The sequence below is a fragment of the Danio aesculapii genome, chromosome 3, assembly GCF_903798145.1.
Source record: "Danio aesculapii chromosome 3, fDanAes4.1, whole genome shotgun sequence".
NCBI classification, from domain to species: Eukaryota; Metazoa; Chordata; class Actinopteri; order Cypriniformes; family Danionidae; genus Danio; species Danio aesculapii.
This window is the reverse complement of record NC_079437.1, coordinates 45381693-45404736: the sequence shown is the minus strand read 5'-3', so window position 1 is coordinate 45404736 and position 23044 is coordinate 45381693. Positions and strand designations below refer to the sequence as shown.

Genomic DNA, 23044 nt, shown 5'->3' with positions numbered 1-23044 from the left:
TCATCCAAACCAACTTAAAAAAGAGGATAAAAGAAGCACGTAAAATCACCAGATAGCAGAAATATGGAGATTCCATGACTAGTATAAGTTAGTTTATTATTGTTTTGGTATTTATACATTATATGCATACATAAAACCCCAAATCAGAAAAAGTTGGGACAATATGGAAAACGCAAATAAAAAAAGAAAGTGATTTCTAAATTTTCTTTGACTTGTATTCCATTGCAGACAACACAACAAACATTATTTAATGTGTTCCTCATGAGTTTTATTGTTTGTTTTTTTTTGTTATTTTTAAATAAACGCATATTTCCTAGTTTGGTTCTTGCAACACATCTAAAAAAAAGTTGGAACAGGAAAGCATTTACCACTTTGTAATGTTGCCAATCTTTTTCACAACACTTAAAATACATTTAGGGACTGAAGACATTAACTGATGAAGTATTTCAGGTGTAATTTTGTCCTGTTCTTCCAGCAAACAAGTCTTAAGGTGGGCAACAGTATGTGGTCTTCATTGTCGCATTTTGCACTTTAAAATGCATCACATTCTCTATTGGAGACAGGTCAGGACTGCAGACAGGCCAGTCAAGTAACTGTATCATCTTCTTCAGCAGTCAGAACTGTAATGTGTGAAGAATGTGGTTTTGCATTCTGTTGTTAAAATATGCATGGGTGTCCCTGAAAAAGATGTTTTCTTGAAGACAGCATATTGTGCTCTAAAATGTCCTTTTCAGTATCAATGGTACCATCACAGAAGTGCAAGAAGTTACATTTACCAAAGGCACTGACACAACCCAATACTGGCTTTTGAGCTTGTTGCTGGTACCAGTCTGGATGATCCTTTCTTCTTTGGTGTGGAGCATACTTGTCCATTTCTCCCAAAAATTACGTGAAATAGGGCTGCATGATTCTGGCTAAAATGAGAATCACAATTTTTTTGGCTTAAAATCATGATCACGATTTTCTCACGATTCTATAGATGTAAAATTAAGTTTAATAGGTGGACTTGAACAGACTTAAAATATGTCCTGGTTGTTCATTCATAGTAAAGTGATTACATTAGAATGCAGCTATTCATAATTCTGAAGCTGAATTATTATGTTTGAGACGTATGCATGTCATTTGTCACTGACAACATTATTAGACCATTTTTTTCACTGGTAAAATGAGACGTTTGTCATCATCAGATTCCCTCTTGCATTATATTTAACATTATATGGGCTAGAGTAGTTATACTGACACTGTTAAACATTTATTCTCATGCACAACACTTTGTGTGCGCGATGAAAGTAAAAAACATATCAAATGCTTGTCATAATCATAACTCTAAAATGCGATGGTCATTTACATAATGTGCGCACAGTTTCACTTTCTCTTCTAAATACAGGTCTTGGCTGCTGTCACTTTGAAAAAAAAAATAAAACACACATGCAAATCATACTTTCTTCGCGGCTCTCAAGCGATCACTCTGTGCAACAAAGTAACATCATTTACAACTTTATTACCTGTTATTTACAGCCTAAGTAGGTTCTGTTTACTAAAGTAGGCATCATTGGCAGGCACGCGCGCACCCTCTCAGTAGTAAACAAACAGTGCGCCAGCTCACGTGTGATTTCGCGGCCGCGAAAACATCATTACATGAAGACAGAAATTAGATTTTTGGGTGAATTATACTTTATAAATTCAGTATGCGACACTTTTAACATCGTTTGGTGGTGTCCATGTTGCTGTGAAGACTTTTGTGTCCGCTTTTATGCTTCTCCTGACCTTGAAAGTATAATTGGCTGAATAGTAGAAAAGCTGAATAAGAATCGTGTGTAGGGTCGAATCGAGATCACAATCTTTTTTTGATTAATCATGCAGCCCTAAGATGAAATACTGAGTCATCTGACCACAGTACACATTTCCACTGTGTGATGGTCCATCCAAGATGCCTCTAAGCCCAGAGAAGTTGACGGTGCAGCTGGACACTGTTAATATAGGGCTCCTTTTGGCACAGTACAGTTTTGACTGGCATTTGTGTATGTAACTATGTATTGTGGTACTTGACAAAGGTTTGCCAAAGTAGTCCTGAGCCCATGTGTTGATATTGCTTATGGATCAATGACGATTCTTGATAAAGTGCTGGCTGAGGGATCAGAGATCACAGTTGTTCAGCTTAGGCTTTCACCCTTGTCCTTTACGCACTGAAATTCTTCCAGATTCCTTGAATCTTTTAATTATGTCATGCACTGTTAAAGGTGAAATATTCATTGTTTTTGGAACATTGTTTTTAAATATTTCAATAATTTGCTCACGTATTTGGTGGTAAACTGGCGGTCCTCTGCCCATCTTTACTTTTAAAGGACTTGACTTTTCTTGGATGCTGCTTTAGTACCAAATCATAATTACAATCACCTGTTGACATCACCTGTTTCAAATCACATCATTATTTAACCAATTTACCAGATTACTAGCCCTAAACTGCTCCTGTGCCAACTTTTTCTGATTTGGCGTTGTACATATACATACACAAATACATATGTACAAACACATACATATTCACACAGAGAGGAAAGAGTGTGTCTCCAACAGGTGGTTAACAAGCTCATTCATCTGCATGAAGCACACTAAGAATTCAGAAAATCATAAGAAAGTGTTAATAAGAAAGTGTCTGGTGCACAGGGAGAGGAAAAAACTTGTCTCTTACTTCATCAGGTACATTTTAAATGAAATGTTAATGATTGAAGACTTATCATTCATGTCCATTAAAATGGTGCACGATGAAGGTTAACAAATGTAAGCAGTCAGTAAACGGTATGTGTGACTCAGCTGTACTGTTCTCAGAAATACGTCTGTGTTTTTCTCTAGGATTTGGCTATGGGATCAGATGCCGAGGGCGAAGCACTTAAAGATGCTATGAAGAGTATTGTCCCTGTTCTTCTCAACACTGAGATCAAAGACTATGATAAAATCCGCATCATACTGCTGTACATCTTCCACAAGAAGAAGGGTACCAACATGCGCATTTGTTTTTGACTGTAAGATGTAAGCATAAATGTGCAGTTCATTTAAATGGGATTGATTCTTACACACAGGCATCGGTGAAGAAAACCTCACAAAACTCATCCAGCATGCAAACGTGCAGCAGGACAAGAACATCATCACCAACCTGCAGCAGCTAGGCTGCCCTATCATCACTGGGGTAAGATGTGACGCTCTAATTCAGGGGTGGGCAAACTTGATCCTGGAGGGCCGGTGTCAGCTCCAACACTTATCCAACACACCTGAACATGCAAATTAGTGTCTCCATGATAAAGCTACGGTCACACCGGGCTTTGTGTGTACGAAATTCTGTCGTGTGGCGCTGCGAAAAGGGGCGGGATTAAACAAGATGCTAGAAATCTATAAGCAGGTGTGTTTGATTAGAGGTGGAGCTAAACTGTGCTGGACACCGGCCCTCCAGGACCAAGTTTGCCCACCACTGCTCTAATGTCTGATGAAATGTTCACAGTTTTTTTTTTCTAGTATTTTGTTATCTTGGCTTCAGAAAGTTATGGCCTTTAAAATACCACTTTTTAGTCCAACAAATCTGGGAACAGCTCAGTGGTTAGCACTGTTGCCTCACAGCAAGAAGGTTGGTGTTTCGAGTCCCATTTGTACGTGGGTTTCATGCAAATTATAAGTGAATTGGCATGATCCTATTAGTGAATTTGATTAAATAAATTGGCCATAGTGTATGAGTGTGTAAAACATATATTGGAATAGTTGGTGGTTCATTCTGCTGTGGTGACCCCTGATAAATAAGGGACCAAGCTGAAGAAAAATGAATGAATGAATAATTCTGAAGCTGTCTATTTATATGTGCCTCTGTCTGTCTGTCAATTGGTGGTATCGGTCTGTCTGTCTGGTTGATCAGTCGGTCTGTGTACAGTTTGTTTTTTGGTCGATCTGTCTGTCAGTCAACTGATCACTTTGTCTGTTATCTGTCTTTCTGTATCTATTTGTCTGTCTGTCTGTCGAGTGTGGGTCTGTCTGTCTGTCTTTTGGTCAGTCCATGTGCAGCTGGTTGGTCTGTCTGCCAGTGAGCTGTTTGTTTGTCTGTCTGTGTTTCTGTATGTTAATCTGTCTGTCGGTCCTTCTGTCTGTCAGTGGGTCAGTCAGTCAACTGGTCAGCTTGTCTGTAGTCTGTCTGTCTCTCTGTATCTTTCGGTCGGTCGGACGGTCGATCTGTATGTTGATTGGTTGATCAGTCAATCTGTCTGTCAGTTAGCCGGTGTGCTGTTTGTCTTTTTGTATGTTGATCCGTCTTTCTTTAAGTCAGTCAGTTCTTTCTGTTGATCTGTCTGTCAGTCAACTGGTCGCTTTGTCTGTCTTACTGTATCTATTTGTTTGTCTGTCTGTCAGTCGGTCTGTCGAGCGTGGGTCTGTCAGTCCTGTATGCTGGTCTGTCTTTCTGTCTGTCGGGTTAGGATGGTCAATCTTTCTGTCTGTCTGTTAGTAGGTCAGTCAGTTGACTGGTCAGTTTGTCTGTCTTATCTTTCTCCCTGTATCTACCTATCAGTCTATCTGCCTGTCATCGTCTGTCTGTCTGTTTGTCAGTCAGTCAGGTCGGACAGTCCTTATGTCTGTGAACCTGTCTCTTGGTGGATCAGTCAATCAACCGGTCGGTTTTGTCTGTTTGTCTCTTTCTGTCTGTCTGCCTGCCTTTCTGTATGTTGATTGGTCGATTTGTTGGTTGGTTGATTGTAGTTTGTTTGTCTGTCGATCTGTCTGTCAGTCAACTGGTCACTTTGTCTGTTATCTGTCTTTCTGTGTCTGTTTGTCTGTCTGTCTGTCAAGTGTGGGTCTGTTTGTCTGTCTGTCTTTTGGTCCGTCCATGTGCAGTTTGTTGGTCTGTCTGCCAGTGAGCTGTTTGATTGTCTGTCTGTATTTCTGTATGTTAATCTGTCTGTCTGTCTGTCTGTCAGTCGGCCAGGTCGGTCACTCAGTTAACTGGTCAGTTTGTCTGTAGTCTGTCTGTCTCTCTGTATCTGTTGGTCGGTCTGTATGTTGATCAGTTAATTGGTCTGTCGGTTGGTTGGTTGGTCGGTCTGTCTGTCTGTTAGTCGGTGTGCTGTTTGTTTGTTTGTCTTTCTGTATGTAGATCTGTCTGTCTGTCTTTAAGTCAGTCAGTTAGTCCTTCTGTCTGTCAATCTGTCTTTCAGTCAACTGGTCAATGTCTGTCAGTCAGTCTGTCAAGTATGGGGATGTCAGTCCTGTATGTTGATCTGTCTGTCTGTCTGTCTGTCGAGTTGGTTAGTCATTCTGTCTGGCAGTGGGTCAGTCTGTCTGTCTCTCTTTGTATCTACCTATCTGTCTATCTGCCTATCATTGACTGTATGTCTGTCAGTCAGTCGGATCAGACAGTCCTTATATCTGTCAATCTGTCTTTTGGTGGGTCAGTAAATCAACAGGTCGGTTTTGTCTGTCATCTCTTTCGCTCTTTCTGTCTGTCTGTCACTGTCTGTCTGTCTTTCTGTATGTTGATTGGTCGATTTGTTGGGTGGTTGATCAGTTCGTCTGGCAGTCAGTTTGTTTGTCTGTCCATCTGTCTGTCTGACAAAGAACTCTTAATTGTCCCCAGGTAGGCCCCACATTTAGACTAACATGTTCTCTGTCATGTGTTTTAGGGCGCTAATTCTGGAAAGAGTCTGCCTGACAGGAAAGAGCGCACAGAATCCACATATCAGCTCTCCCGCTGGATACCCATCCTGAAAGATGTGATGGAGGTCAGCAAACTCTACTATTATTATTATTATTATTATTATTATTATTATTATTCAAGCGTTATGTAAATTGATTTCTCTTTGCAGAATATTATTGATGACAAATGTGACCGGAAGCAGTGGCCGTTCCTGTCTGATCCTGCTCCCATCACCACCACTGCAACTACAGTCAGGTACCTGCTCCTCCAACGCCGACTCACTGAGTAGATTCATCACACATGTATTGTCAAATTGTAAAATTTAAAAACGGTCAAGTAAAAAAAAATTCTGTTATGAAATGATAGATACATTTATAGATATAAATACAGAGCATCCGGAAAGTATTCATAGCACTTCACTTTTTCCAAATTTTTTTATGCTACAACCTTATTCCAAAATGGATTTAATTCATGTATTTCCTCAAAATTCTACACACAATACCCCATAATGACAATGTGAAAAAAGATTTTTTTGAAATTGTTGCATATTTATTAAAAATAAAAAACCTGAAAAATCAGATTTACATAAGTATTCACAGCCTTTGCCGTGAAGCTCTAAATTGAGCTCTGGTACATTCTGTTTCCACTGATCATTCTTGAGATGTTTAACTGGCTTAACTGGAGTTCACCTGTAGTAAATTCAGTAGATTGGACATGATTTGAAAAGGCATGCACCTGTCTTTACAAGGTCCCAGGGTTGACAGTGCATGTCAAAGCACAAACCAAGCATGAAGACAAGGGAATTGTCTGTAGACCTCCGAGACAGGATTGTCTCGAGGCACAAGGCTGAGGAAGGTTACAGAAAAATTTCTGCTGCTCAGGAAGTTCCAATGAGCACAGTGGCCTCCATCATCCGTAAGTGGAAGATGTTTGGAACCACCAAGACTCTTCCTAGAGCTAGTCGGCCATCTAAGCTGAGTGATCAGGGGAGAAGGGCCTTAGTTAGGGCGGTAATCAATAACCCGATGGTCACTCTCTCTGAGCTTCAGCGTTTTTCTTTGGAGAGAGGAGAATTTTACAGAAGGACAACCATCTGTGCAGCAATCCACCAATCAGGCCTTTATGGTAGAGTGGCCAGACAGAAGCCACTCTCCGCCTGGAATTTGCGAAAAGGCATCTGAAGGACTCTCAGACCATAAGAAACAAAATTCTCTGGTCTGATGAGACTAAAATTAAACTCTTTGGAGTGAATGCTAGGCGTTATGTTTGGAGAAAACCAGGCACCGTTCATCACCAGGCTAATACCATTCCTACAGTGAAGCATGGTGGTGGCAGCATCATGCTGTGGGGATGTTTGTCAGCAGCAGGAACTGAAAGACTAGTCAGGATAGAGGGAAAGATGAATGCAGCAATGTACAGAGACATCCTGAATGAAAACCTGTTTCAGAGTGCTCTTGACCTGAGAGTGGGGCGACGGTTCATCTTCTAGCAGTACAATGACCCAAAGCACACCACCAAAATATCAATGGAGTGGCTTCACAACAACTTGGTGAATGTCCTTGAGTGGCCCAGCCAGAGCCCAGACCTAAATCCTATTGAACATCTCTGGAGAGATCTGAAAATGGCTGTACACCATCGCTTCCCATCCAACCTGATAGCGCTTGAGAGATACTGCAGAGGAATGAGCAAAAATTCCCAAAGACAGGTGTGCCAAGCTTGTGGCATCATATTCAAAAAGACTTGAGGCTGTAATTGGTGGTGCATCAACAAAGTATTGAGCAAAGGCTGTAAATACTTATGTACATGTGATTTTTCAGGTTTCTTATTTTTAATACATTTGCAACAATTTCAACAAATCTTTTTTCACATTGTCATTATGTGATATTGTGTGTAGAATTTTGAGGAAATAAAATTATTTAATCCATTTTGGAATAAGGCTGTAACAAAAAAAATGTGGAAAATGGGAAGCGCTATGAATACTTTCCGGATGCGCTGTGAATGCTCATATTTGTATATAAAGTTATTTCAGGGTGTCCAAGGGGTCTTAAAGTCTTAAAATTATCAAAAGTCTCAATTTTATGCCTTAAAAAGTCTTAAATTCACTGAAATATTTTGTTGTAGGTCTTTAATAATTTTAAACAGGTCAACAGCCTTCCAATCACTAACATTCCATCTCAATAAGTTTTAACAAAATATTATTTATTAACTCTTTTTACCAACTCTATATATATTTATATTATAAACGTTTGGTTTAATTATCTTCCTTACAATAACATTTGTTTTTAATGTTTTTTAAGGTATTTACTGGGATATTAGAAAAAAAAAATCTCTAGCGTTTATCCTTGTGTAAGTCTGAAATTTCATTCATAAAGGTCTAAAAAATGTCTTAAGTCTTAAATTTGACTTGATGAAACCTGTAGAAACCCTGTAGTTATATAATAGTTAGTACATTATCTAATTATATTAATATGTAAATATACAGTTCTAATTTTCTGTATTTTATGCATTTGTAAGCACTTAATTGTAATATATATATTTACTTGACCTCTATGATTTGTTTTTATTTATTTATTCAGATTACTTTCATTAAAAAGCCACTATTTAAACAAAAAGCTGTGAAAATGTGAAAATCTGGATCAGATTAAGAGTGATGATCAAAACAGAGGTCAAATCCATCAACACTCTCCACATTTCATTACGTAACATTCATTTTTATGTGCGTTCGTAAGCTGTTAAATGTTTGATATTTGCATTAGCTTATATGTAAATGAGCAATGCTACTACAGCTTGCTTTTTATTACTCTACAAACATGGTTTACTGGCAAATTCAGTCAGTTAAAGATTAGTTCACTGTCAGAATTAAAATGTACTAATAATGTACTCATCACCTCAATGGTCAGCCAGTGAGCCTTGACCATTACTTTGTTTCTGTCAGTCAAACAGAAACTACATGTTTTAAGGAAAATATTCCACTATTAAAACCAAGAAAACTGTTGTTTTTTTTGCCCTGTAGCTCTTAGTATGCCATTTGAACCACATTTGTGAAGCTTCATTGCCAATCTCAGCCAGTCATATTAGTTTGTTCTGTGTAAATTTCAAATTTCCAGAGAGGCTGGATTGCTCACACTGTGAGATTTCAGCTACGATTTTGTAATCTGAGACAAAGTTGAAAAGATTCCTGAAATCCTAGTCTAAAATCTGTGGTCTTTGATCGTTGGTTAGAAATGTTAGCAGAAAGCTGCTTAATGCTTATTATGATCAGATTTTTCCTCCGATGAAGTTCTGGCACTGTCAGAAGATTTCAAACACTTTCCTGTAGTGTGACAGCTGCGATGAGCCTCAATCCAAGAACCAATAGGAGCACCAAAGCTAATGACGCAATCCATGCGACAATTCAAATGACTGCAGGGAAATGTCAGAAGAGGGTTTTTTCTTTCTGGTTTTATTATTGAGGCAGGCTGTGTGCAAAATTGCCGCTACGGATTGTTTACATTTGCTGAATCATTTCAGAACGCGGGATAGTGAAAAAGTTGCGGGGGAGTTTTCTTTCATGTTTGGTGCATCTTCATTGTTGTTCAGTCTGACATTATGACAGCTGAGATCTTACAGTATGACATGGGAGCCATGTCCATGCAGTCTGACAAGTTACAATCGTTTATGATTATAAAAAAATCTCACAGTGTGAGCCGACCCATCATAGCTCTCAAACTGGATTCCTGAAGGTCCGCCGCTCTGCACAGTTTTGCTCTAACCCTAATCAACCACAGCTGATCTGACTAATTAAGATGTTCAAGACGACGGCTGTTTCTCAATTCCAAGAATGCAGAGAACAGATACGCGTTCTTGTGGAGAGCCAAGTTACCTTGAAAGAATGAACCGTGAAGAGAACGAGAGAGGATGCTGCGTTCTTCTTTGGTTCCTCCTGATAGTCACGTGACCGTCACGCGTTTTTAATGGAATATTATTTAAACATTACAGCACTCAAACAACGATTTATTGTTTTTCCCCTTTTCACAATATATCCTATGCACAAAAAAATTATAAATATTCGTTACGCAAAACAAATAAAACTAATTTTAATATGAATTTCAGCAAATAAACACCCTTAATGTGTTTCTGCCTTAATTAAGATTTTCATGGTAATGTTTACTGTCACCGTCTCATTTAGGGTAACTCCTGAGATAAATAAGTTGCATCTCCAAACTTAATAAATCTACATGCAATGCTGCACCTCCCACCTCCTTATTCAGCTGCAATGACTTATGGGACTTCTAAAGCGAGTTCGATGCTCAAGTCTGCATCCATGCATCCTCCATATCAAGAACACATCCGGGATGTTTCACGCATCTTCTGTTCTTGCGGTCTTGAGTATTGGAACTGAACTTCTGTAGTTGATGATGATGTTACACGAGGACGCAGGATTGCTGAAGAACGCATGTTGAGAAACAACCTACTAGAGACTATTAAACAGGTGTGAGTTGGAGCTAAACTGTGCAGAGCTGTCGGCCTTCAGGAATAAAGTTTGAGACCACTGCTCTAATGATCCTAGCTGAGAAAAAAAGAGTCTTACCAAGCACTACAAGCAGTAATTTTCTTTAAAAAAAATTATAATTTATACACTTTCTAACCATAAAAGTTCAACACTGATCCTGTCTGTGACAACACATTATGTAATGCATTTTTTGTCCTATACGTAAACTAGTCCTTTAAGTCACAGAACATTGATTTTAGTTTATTTACAGTTGAAGTCAAAATTATTAGCCCTTCTGTAATTTTTATTTATTTTTATCAAAATATGATTAACAGCGCAAGGAATTTTTTGCAGTATTTTCTATAATATTTTTTCTTCTGGTGAAAATCTTATTTGTTTTATTTCGGCTGGAATAAAAGCATATATATATTTTTTTTTAATAAACATTTTTTTAAATGTTTTTCCTATTGTCTACAGAACAAACCATCGTTATACAATAACTTGCCTAATTAACCTAGTTAAGCCTTTAAATATTACTTTAAGCTGAATACTTGTATCTTGACAAAATATCTAGTAAAATATTATTTACTGTCATCATGGCAAAGATAAAAGAAATCTGTAATTAGACACTATTATGTTTAGAATTGTGTTGAAAGAAATCTTCTCTCCATTAAACAAAAATTGGGGGGAAAGATATACAGAGGGGCTAAAAATTCTGACTACAACTGCGTGTATGTAGTGTGACGTGACTTTTGAATCTCATTGCAGCAGCGCACGGTTTGGACACTGGCACAAGAACAAGTCTGCCACAGAGTACCGCAGCGGCCCTCGCCTCATCATCTTCGTAATTGGAGGAGTCACACATTCAGAGATGCGCTGCGCTTATGAAGTGACCCGCGCCACTGGGGGCAAATGGGAGGTTCTGATCGGTGAGAGGACAACACTGCAAACTTAAGTGAAAACTTAAAGAAATCACTTCAACTTGTCATAACTAGTGTTGGAATACCTAATCAAAGCATGTTCAATAAAAAATGTCAGGACAGGGTTTTCTTAAATGTCAAAAGCTTAGTAATTTATTGGATACAAATGAATAATTGGATTCAAAGAATTCTGGTATCCTTAATGCAATTCAAAAATTACATTCAGGAGGTGCAAACAGTTTTCATTTACTGACTCTGACTTTTATAGGCAGCTGATATTAACAGGTGGAGTTTAGTGGGATTCGTCACTTGTCAATCATTCTCCAGTCCTCCATTGGCCGCACCCATACATACATCCTCTTTTTCTACAAATTCCTTGCACAACGTTAAAAGCATAAGACTTCTCAACTGCAAATATCCTGTGTTCATTTTCAACCCATCTCTGCTCACAGGAAGTTTAGCTGCAGAATTTTAGACAATCAGGCCTTTGCATTTCTATGAATCAAATTACATTCTCAACCTCACAGAAATATTGTAGTTTAAAATGTCAAATGTGTTTTTGTTCTCCAGGATCGTCTCACATTATTACTCCAACCAGCTTTCTGAATGACCTGAAGGAGCTGGACGTGCCTGCAGCAAGTGTTTCACAGTAAACCCCCTCACAGATTCATCCCACATGTGAACATTAGGAGTTTCTCCAATGACCAGTGAAAAAAGACACATTTTAAATCTGGCTCACTGATTATTTGCTGTCTTTTAAAGTAAGGATTTTAATTACACAAGTTAACTGGTGTTATATGTATGTGTATATATTCATGACCTATGCTTAATTTAAAAGAATTATATATATATATAAGACCACATATGTGAAAGTAATTATGATTCTGGGGCTGGAAATTGTCCACATACATGGATTAAATCTCGCTCTGCACCATTTAAATGCCAGTCCTGTCAAGTTATTATGTGATTCAAGGACTTCTATAGACCTGCACACTGGAACGAATGATCACACTGGATTCAGAGATGTTATCTATCGCCTTGTGATTTATCATAAAGGATATATATTTTATATCTTACTTTAAAACTGCCAATGTGAAAACTTAAGGAATTTTAGATGAGGCTGTTTTCAGTAGAGCTGTTCATTTCTGATTTTCAGTCAAGTTTGGTTAAATCTGCCTCTTTATTGGTGAAGGGATGAAATGTGTCATCTCAGTATATATATACACAGTATGTCTTTTTTTGTCATGCTCTGAACTTGTGCACTTTTTTTCTTATACTGTTACTATATCACATATAGATGGATGTGGTTCACTGGGTCTTTTTGTCTTGTGTCTGTTAACATTAATTCTAAATAAAATTTGCTTATACCTCATTCTAGAAGGCTTACAGCATGCATCATCATGCAATTGGTTTACTCTTTATTTAAACATTGGGTCCATAAGGGTTTGTTTTGAGATGATTCAGAGCTCATTTTACAAGTAAACTAGGGTTAAAAAGTTTAGTTTTACCATTTTTTAATTGCTTCAGCTGTTCTCTGGGTCTAGCGGGAACACTTTTAGCATTAGACAATTTCCATCTTGCTTAAACATTTCAAAACAGTTTTGAGAATTTTCCTATTTAAAGCTTGAATCTTTTGTAGTTGCGTTGTCTACTAAGGACAAAGGAAAATGCAAAATTAGCTATTTTATAAGTCCATGCATCTAGGAACTATGCTTTTTGGAGTAACAGTTAAGGAACTTTGTAGCCATACCATGATTCCCAGCTAGAAAACTAGGCAACAGCGCTATGTTATACACTCACCGGCCACATTATTAGGTACACCTGTCCAACTGCTCGTTAACGCACATTTCTAATCAGTCAATCGTATGGCAGCAACTCAGTGCATTTAGGCAAGTGGACATGGTCAAGACGATGTGCTGCAGTTCATACTGAGCATGAGAATGGGGAAGAAAGGTGATTTAAGTGACTTTAAATGTGGCATGGTTGTTGGTGCCAGACGGGCTGGTCTTAGTATTTCAGAAACTGATGATCTACTTGGATTTTCACACACAACCATCTCTAGGGTTTACAGAGAATGGTCTGAAAAAGAGAAAATATCCACTGAGCAGCAGTTCTGTGGGCGCAAATGCCATGTTGATGCCAGAGGTCAGAGGAGAATGGCCAGACTGGTTCCAGCTGATAGAAAGGCAACAGCCCAACCTTGAGGCAGATGGGCTACAGCAGCAGAAGACCACACCGTGTGCCAGTTCTGTCAGCTAAGAACATGAAACTGAGGCTACAATGCGCACAGGCTCACCAAAATTGGACAATAGAAGATTGGAAAAGTGCTGACTGGTCTGATGAGTCTCGATTTTTGCTGCGACATTTAGATGGTAGTGTCAGAATTTGGCGTCAACAACATGAAAGCATGGATCCATCCTGCCTTCTATCAATGGTTCAGGCTGGTGGTGGTGGTGGTGGTGTAATGGTGTGGGGGATATTTTCTTGGCACGCTTACAGCCTATTAATACCAATTGAGCGTGGTGGCAACGCCATAGCCTACCTGAGTATTGTTGTTGGCCATGTCTATCCCTTTATGACCACAGTGTAGCCATCTTCTGTTGGCTTCCAGCAGGATAATGGGCCATGTCATAAAGTTCGAATCATCTCAGACTAGTTTCTTGAACATGACAATGAGCTCACTGTACTCTAATGGCCTCCACAGTCACCAGTCCTCAATCCAATAGAGCACTTTTGGGATGTGGTGGAACAGGAGATTTGCATCATGGACAAATCTGCAGCAACTGTGTGATGCTATCATGCCAATATAGACCAAAATCTTAGTAATATTTCCAGTACGTTCTTGAATCTTTGCCACGAAGTGTGTGTGTATGTGTATGTATATATATATATATATATATATATATATATATATATATATATATATATATATATATATATATATATATATATTTTTTTTTTTATTTTATTTTTTTTTTTTAATTAAAAAAAATTTAATTATTTTTTTTTTATATATAATTAAAATGTTATGTAATATATAAATTAATATGTTCCTACAAAATATGTATATATATTCCAACAAATTTATAACGTAACTGCAAATCCGTCAGCTGGGTTCTTGGCTGAAATAGACAGCGCTTTGTTTAAGCCTATTGTCTGCAGGTTTGCAGAAATCCATTAATCGCTTCCATAGAGTTATGAACCTAAACACAGAGTGACGGTGAGTGTCAGGAGGTCCCGCTCAGAGATATTGATGTCACCGCGCGAATGATTGTGGTCCCACATGATAAAAGATGATGATCGCTGCATGATAGAGCGGATTAACGGTTTTTATCTGGGATTAAATACGGAGCCTGTCTAGGTTTCCTAATGGCTGTGGGTTTATATTGCGGAGCTTAAGACCTTCTGAAAGCTCTCCATCATCACTTCTCAGAGCTTCACTTCAGTCACCGACGCACAACTTTGAACATAAGTACTGAACTGCACGATGACCGGCATCTTAATGGGTTATTTAGAGAGGTGTGCTGTGATATTTGTATTTTTAAACGAGGAATATTCGAAAGAAGACTAGGATAAGACGTCTGCGGCTGATAATATGGAGGTATTTTATTAGTTATTAGTTGATTGAAATAGATAGTTAACCATGTATTGTACTACAGAATGAAATGTTTTTGTTGACAGGAAGTTTCAGCCGAGCAGGACGAGCTGCTTACTATCGTCAGTAACGGTCAGCGAGGAAGAATCGACGACCAGCGCTGCACTTTGACTCCGATAACAAAAACTCGACAAGTTCACGCCAACAACTCAGGTCAGAAACTTACGCTATCAACACATAAGCAAATTATTAAAAAGTTAAACGGTATCTTTATTTTTAAAGGGATAGTTCACCCAAAACTGAAAACTGTAATTTACTCATCATCTACTCATCCAAACTTTTTCAGTTGAGTTGAACAGTTACACAAATGAAGATATTTTGAAGAATGATAAAAAACAGCATTTGACTTCAATAGTATATTTGTTCCAACTATTGATAATGGCTGTTAATGATTGTCAATATCTATCAATGGAATAGTGGACTAGTTCACCCAAAAATTTGGTTCAAACCTGTTTGTTTCATTCTTCTGTTGAACACAAAGAAAGATGTACTGAAGAATGTTGGAAAAACAGCCATTCACTTATATTTTGTTCTTACTATGAATGTCAATTGCTGCTTTTTCCAACATTCTACAGAATATCTTGTTGTGTTTAACAGAATAAATAAACCCATAAATGTTGGTAACCTCTTGAGTGGAAGTAAATGTAAGGAAATTTCTCCTTTTGGCTGAACTGTCCCCTTAATAGCATTTACAGCAAAATACCTGAGCTGAATCTGACTTTCAAAAGGTCAACGCTAACAATCACAGTGAGATGAGTGTTATGCAAGTTTTCCAATACAGTTTGTTTGCATACGCAAATGAGGCAGTCTAACTAAATATGCACTAATTTGCATACATTTTCTAAATAAAAGTAGGTTCAAAATTCCCAGTTAATTTTGTTGACATATTAAAGATCTTTAAGGAGAATTTCAGTTAATTTATCAGTCATGAATTAGGAATTAATAGCTTATAGAGAAATTTTGTTAAAATAGATGTTCTACATATCACACAAATTAAGTTTAATTTTTTTTTCTGTAAAAGCTTTGATAATAGTATTATTAATATATAGAAATAAAACTGTAAAATCCTGGATTGTTACGAGTTCCCCAATGTTGTGTCAAATAGTCAACCCCAATGTTGGTTTAATTTTAGTTTTGTAGTGTGTAATAGTTATTTTAGTATCATTGAGACAATATTAGGTTTTATTAATTAATTAGTTTGAGTTGATTTTTTTATTTTTATAATTAAAAAAATATATATTTTTAGTTTTAGTAATTCAGTACTTCAAGAACTTTTAAACTAACTTTTACAATTATGTTTCAAACATTTAATTTTATTTCAGGTAGAAAAGTTTATAGCATAGTTCTCAAGCTTGTTTCCAGGAGCTCTGCACAGTTTTGCTTCAACCCTAATCAAACACAGCTGATCCAACTAATCAAGAGTACTAGAGACTATAAGCAGGTGTGAGTTGGAGGTGGTTGGAGCTAAACTATGCAGAGCTGCGGCCCTCCAGGAATTGAGTTTGAGACCATTTGTTAATAGAAAAGTCTGTTGTAACCCTGCTATGTAAGGGAGTAGATGTAAATATATGTATGTAAAGACAGCATGTATTGTGTTTATTTTAGATGATTTTCCTCTAGTCTGATTGAAGACATCAACATCAACATGAGGATTTTTTTCTTTCAGAATTATAGTTGATTTATTAATATTATAATAATAGTAATTATTATTATTATTATTATTATTATTATTGGTATGCCTGCAGTACTATTTTAAAAAAAATTCTGATATTAAAGTAATGATTAATAATGCTGACGAACGCTTTTAAAACATTTTTGTGTGTGTTTAGGGAAACACAGATTATATTCTGGCAACTCAGACAAAACCTCTTTATTCAAAGTTGACTTAGAGATTGTTCAACCATAAATAATAATAATAATAATAAGTATTATTATTATTATTATTATAAAAGACTTATTACCCAAAAATAATTTACTCACTCTCCACTTATTTTAAACCTTTAAACCAGACATTTTGAAGAATGCTGATAAATCAACAGTCTTCAGAATATCTGCATTTGTATATATATATTATATATTAAAGCTATATATTATATTAATATCTGTTTTGTTTTCAAGAGAAGAAAGAAACTCGTACAAGTAATTTCACTTTAGTTACAACAAGTCATAAAAGCTTTATTTTATTCATGGGCATATTTGCCTTTATCTTGAATTGAACAAAACTGAACAAACATATTATATTTTTATTGTTAAATTTGGTGCCACAAACAATACCATGTTTTAATTTTGACCCTGAGGACATGTTATAGAAGCAAAATATCCTAAAATCAAAAAATTGTAGTGCTTAAAAAACGTTAAACCCTGCTTTAACCCTTTATTGTGTGAGGAACTATAAATCGTAACTTTGTTAACAACCCTTTCACACATACAGACCTTTCCGGAAAATTGCCGGTAATTGCCATTTTTGAAAATAATGGTAAATTCGTTCTGGCAATTTTTCAGATAGAGAAGTTGTAACATTACCGGTAATTTGCCGGAATGCTGCACTGTGTGAACGCAGAAGGAAGAATGCCGGAAAGAGCGCGTTCACGTCTAGAACAAGCTGACGTGAGACGTCTACTTAAGCCAATCAGAACACTCAGACGCATTCATGTCTGCGCGGTTTATGAAAATAAAAATCTTTGAATATTTTTCCTGACACATTTAGCTGCTAGATGTTAGTCAGAAAACGTTTGTGTTCTTTCTTAATGCCAACTGTGTAAAAAAATTATCGATAAAATGCTTATGAGAAACAATTGTTTGTTTACCTTCAAGCTCTGACCCATGTGCCCGTGAAGCAGACAGTGAGCACCAGTACACACACATACTAAGTACATCTCGACATGCGAAAGTGTTCCTCCATACGTTTTCATCTAAGTTGTTCACAATACTTATCCATCCTCAGAGTTTGTAATGTCAAATGTTTACAAATCAAGCGCAGCCATTTGGAGGTATTTTCTGGTTAATTATGTCAGAATTTACCAGTATTTTGGAATAGATGTGTGAATGGTCTTTTTCGAAAAAATACTGTAACGTCCGTGCCTGTGTGAACATCACTTTTTTTAATTCACTGGTAGAGTCGTTCCGGAAATTTTCCGGATATTTACCGCTATCACTGTCTGAAAGTGGCTAATAAGTTAAAAATGTCCAAACGTATTGAAATAACCCCAAAGAACACATTGAATTTTTAAGTGAGTTCTTTAATAAGTGCCCTATTAAGAGTTGAAAGTAAATTGTACATGTTTATTTCTCTGCACCAGATCCCGATGAGCTTTTTCAGCTCTTGGTGAAAAGCCAGTGTCAGCGATTAGATGAGCAGCGGGTGACGCACAGTTCATTGCCAGGAAGGGAGGCGTTCACCATCAGAGATCAGAAAGATGGAAATATGCTGAAGACTAACTTTGATCAGATTTGCAACATCGTCAGCAGAGCTCAGGTGAGATTTACATTCACTCATATAGATACAGGATGTGTATATGAAAGCTTTTTATGTTTGATTGTACATGAAAGTAGAGTTCCTTTTCTGCCATGTTAACGTCAAATAAATCAGTTGTCATGCCAGCTTAATACTGTAAACAGGCATGCAGGAGTTTGTTGCCACTATGAGTTCCTCTGATTGGTCCACTGCTTTGGAATTGACATCGATGAGTGGCGCTGCTTGTAAATTTGGAATTTTCTTTTATTATGACATGGTGTCTTAAAATTGTGGCACTCATGTGCGAGGTGCTGCAAAATAAGCATGAGTAATGGTTATGGATGTCCATCAAGTGCATGTTTTCCTAGAAAAACAATGGAAAAGTAGCGCATTGGTGCAGGTTTTTGGAAATTAAACTGTTTATTAACATTTTCATTCTATAAAGCCTGGTTTATACTTCTGCGTCAAGTGATCGGCATGACCTACGGCGCAAGCCTTGCACGTAACCATGCATTTATAGTTCTGCGTGCTGTTTCTGTTGCTCTGCAATACACTTCCGAAACGCTAGCAGTAGGTGTCTATGTTTCTCTGAGTCTCTGTTCCTTCGCTGGTGTTTTGTTTTTTCTGAACGCTTCCTTAATGTATAAGTGGCTCAAATTCACTCATTTTGAGGCGGGAACCGGCGGACGTGCAACAACTTTAATCATAAGGTAAACACAAAACAGCAGTCTCCATTCGGAGCTCCTTCACGGGACTCCACACTTGTAAACACCCGCTGCATCACGCTCGCACGGCTCTCACTTCCACCCACATTTGTCAGCGCTACAAAGCCAACCAATCACAGAGCTTGCGCTACGCGTTACTTTTTTTAGAGGTGCGCGTCAGCGTCGCCTACGGCCACAGCTAGGGGCTATGCGTCCACGCGTTGGCTGCGCTGTAGCATACGCGTGCACTTGACGCAGAAGTATAAATCAGCCTTAAGTGTGCAAGTAGGGGTCACAGTGGCGCAGTGGGAAGCATGATCGCCTTAGCAAGAAGGTCTCTGGTTCAAGCCCCGGCTGGGTCAGTTGGCATTTCTGTGTGGAGTTTTCATGTTCTGCCTGTGTTTGCATGGCTTTCCTCCAGGTGCTTCGGTTTCCCCCACAGTCCAAAAACATGCGCTAAGGGTGAATTGGGTAAGCCAAATATCATATGTGTGTGAAAGAGCGTGTATGGGTGTTTCCCAGTGTTGGGTTGCGGCTGGAAGGGCATCCGCTGCGTAAAACATATGCTGGATGCGTTGACGGCTCATTCCGATGTGGTGACCCCTGATTAATAAAGGGACTAAGCTGAAAAGAAAATGAATGAATGAATGAATGAAAGTGTGCGAGTAGTTGATACTAAATCGCCTACTACTCAGTAGGTACTGCATTTGAATTACATGTACTACTCGACCATTAGAAAAGTACGTTATATACAGTATGAATGTGTGTAGTATTAATGGACGAACTACATCCGCCATTTTGTCATCACTACAAGACCTATCTGCGTCAGTTGTGTCGCTTCACTCCCATTCATAAATTTTCCCTCGATGCATCATGGTATAGCGTAGCGTCCATTGGATGCGCACTTCGGATGAGAATCTCATCAGAAGTAGTAGGTCATCCGGGTACTTCTTGCATACTGTTTTTCAAATTTTATGAATTCGGACATACTACTCGGTATGCGTACTGATTTTAGCGTACTATTAAGTATGGAAGTATGCGATTTTGGATGCAGCCTGTGGCAGGCTACAACTGTAGGTACGCAGATGTATGTTTTTTTTTTAATTGACTGCCATCTACTGGCCTGGCATGCACAAAACAACATTTCGAAACATTTTTTTTTTTTTAGGATCTGTGTGATTTTACTTTTCAAATATCCAAAATTACTCTTCAATGTTGTGTTAATGTGCCTCTAAACAGCTATACAATAGGGATTATTAAAGTATGTTTTACAATAATTATGTCATGTTTAGTTCAATCTTAATTTTTGTTGTTATTTGTGACATTTCTGAAGATTTTGTAATTATTCATTGTTCAAGATCTCGAAAACATTGTTCTTAAAATGTATTAATCTGCCATGTAGAGTTTCAGGAAAAACTCAAAAGCAAGCCTCACCCCAGAGGCCTCAGGCTCTATCAGAAGAGCGAGCTTCAATCCTCAAGCTTTAGCTGATGCAGAAGTTTACAGCACCCCCCCAGCCAGATCAGCCTCATTCAACCCCATTTCAGACAAGAACAACATGGACTATGAAAATGTTCAAGTGAGTACAAATGTTTTACTTATCCTGGCCTCATGTACTTAAGCCACTTTTTTTAAACTAAGTATAAAAGGCTGCTTTTCTTGTGCTTAATCCATCAGCGTGAGCAGGACCAGCTGTTGTGTCTAGTTAGTCAAGCTCAGCGTGGACGCATGGAGGAGCAGCGCTGCTCCATTAACCCGTTCGCACCTGGACATTCGGATAACACCCAGTCAGGTTAGTCTGTAATAATAAAGCTGTTATAATTTAGTAAATTCATTAAGGTGCTTCTTTTGTGTTTTTCAAATATTAGCTACGTTTTGTGATGTGTATAGTATATAGAGCTGGCAGGAAATTGATTCTGCATGCATTCAGAGATTCTCAAAATACATCACTATTTTCTCAAATTGATTCTGAGCTTAGTTTTTACCAGCAGATGGCACACACTAGACTAGTTTTTAACAGTAGATGTGCCCTAGGCTAGTTTTTAACAGCAGATGGCCCAAATTAGGCCAGCTTTTAACAGTAGATGTGCTCTAGGCTAGTTTTTAACAGATGATGGTGCTCTAGGCTAGTTTTTAACAGTAGATGACGTTCTAGGCTGGTTTTTAACAGAAGATGGTGCATTAGGCTAGGTTTTAACAGAAGATGGTGCTCTAGGCTAGTTTTTAACAGTAGATGGCGTTCTAGGCTAGATTTTAACAGAAGATGGTGCTCTAGGCTAGGTTTTAACAGTAGATGTGCTCTAGGCTAGTTTTTAACAGTAGATGGTCCAAACAAGGCTAGTTTTTAACAGTAGATGTGCTCTAGGCTAGTTTTTAACAAAAGATGGCGCGCTAGGCTAGTTTTTAAACAGCAGATGGCTCACACTAGGCTAGTTTTTTTACAGTAGAGGGCACTCTAGCTCTAGGCTAGTTTTTAACAGCAGATGGCTCACACTAGGCTAGTTTTTAACAGAAGATGGTGCTCTAGGCTAGTTTTTTAACAGCAGATGGCCCAAACAAGGCTAGTTTTTAACTGTAGATGTGCTCTAGGCTAGTTTTTAACAAAATATGGCACGTTCTAGGCTAGTTTTTAACAGTAGATGGCATGCTAGGCTAGTTTGTAAACAGCAGATCGCACATTCTAGGCTAGTTTTTAACAGTAGAGGGCACTCTAGGCACGTTTTAACAGCAGATGGCTCACACTAGGCTAGTTTTTAACATAAGATGGTGCTCTAGGTTAGTTTTTAACAGTAGATGGCCCAAACAATGCTAGTTTTTAACAGTAGATGTGCTCTAGGCTAGTTTTTAACAAAAGATGGCACACTCTAGTCCAATTTTTAGCAGTAGATGGCACACTAGGCTAGTTTTTAAACAGCAGATTGCACATTGTAGGCTAGTTTTTAACAGTAGAGGGCACTCTAGGCTAGTTTTTAAGAGCAGATGGCTCACACTACGCAAGTTTTTAACAGTAGATCTGCTCTAGGCTAGTTTTTAACAGCAGATGGTGCTCTAGGGTAATTTTAACAGCAAATGCTGCACTCTAGTCTAGTTTTTAACAGTAGATGGTGTTCTAGGTTAATTTTTTTAAAAATATGGCACGTTTTAGGCCAGTTTTTAACAGTACATGGCTTTCTAGGCTAGTTTTTAAACAGCAGATCGCACATTCTAGGCTAGTTTTTAACAGTAGAGAGCACTCTAGGCTGATTTTTAACAGCAGATGGCTCACACTAGGCTATTTTTTAACAGAGGATGATGCTCTAGGCTAGTTTTTAACAGTATATGGTGCTTTAGGCTGTTTTTTAACAGCAGACTATATGTCTAGGCTTGTTTTTAAAGGCAGATGGCATGCTCTAGGCCAGTTTTTAACAGTAGAGGACGTTCTGGGCTAGTTTTTAACAGCAGATGGTACAGTATAGGCTAGTTTTTAACAGTAGTTGGTGTTCGAGGTTAGTTTTTAACAACAGACGGTATGCTGTAGACTCGTTTTTAACAGTAGATGGTGCTCTAGGCTAGTTTTTTTTACCAACAGAGGGCATGCTCTAGGCCAGTTTTTAATGGTAGATGGTGCTCTAGGCTAGTTTTTAACAGCAGGTGGCACGCTATAGGCTAGTTTTTAACAGTAGATTGTGCTCTAGGCTGGTTTTTTACAGCAGATAGTGCACTCTAGGCTTGTTTTTAATGGGAGATGGTGCTCTAGGCTAGTGTTTAATAGCAGGTAACATATTGTAGGATAGTTTTTAACAGCAGAAGCTGTGCTCTAGGCTAGTTTTTAACAGCACATGGTGATCTCGGCTAGTTTTTAACAGCACATGGGACTCTAGGCTAGTTTTCAACAGCAGTCCATGCTCTAGGCTAGTTTTTCGTGGCTGATTGCACTTCAAGAGAGAAAAACAATACATTTAGAAAATTGAAAAATTGATTTCCTGAACAATTTTTTGACACAGCAATAATAATGTATGTCAATAATTCCAGTCTTACCTCTTACACAAACCTATGTAGGTTTGTAATAAATCTGCATAATGCCAGTGAATTGTGAACAACATTTATTGAAATTTAGATATGTAATGTGTGTTATAAGTGGTGAATCACTCAATACAGTCTGGGTAAGATCTGACCAGTCAGAGCAGAGAAGTGTC

General features: G+C 37.9%; 1 protein-coding gene across 1 annotated transcript in view; it reads left to right on the top strand.

The window, feature by feature from the left end:
- stxbp2 (syntaxin binding protein 2) overlaps positions 1 to 12428 on the top strand; it is a 45338-nt gene extending 32910 nt beyond the window's left edge. Inside the window, exons 14-19 of the mRNA XM_056454101.1 lie at positions 2851 to 2992; positions 3078 to 3184; positions 5652 to 5750; positions 5835 to 5920; positions 10905 to 11065; positions 11627 to 12428. Coding sequence (XP_056310076.1) covers positions 2851 to 2992; positions 3078 to 3184; positions 5652 to 5750; positions 5835 to 5920; positions 10905 to 11065; positions 11627 to 11709 — 678 coding nt within the window. The 3' untranslated portion in view covers positions 11710 to 12428. The remainder of the gene's footprint in view (positions 1 to 2850; positions 2993 to 3077; positions 3185 to 5651; positions 5751 to 5834; positions 5921 to 10904; positions 11066 to 11626) is intronic.
- Positions 12429 to 23044: the final 10616 nt, after the last annotated feature.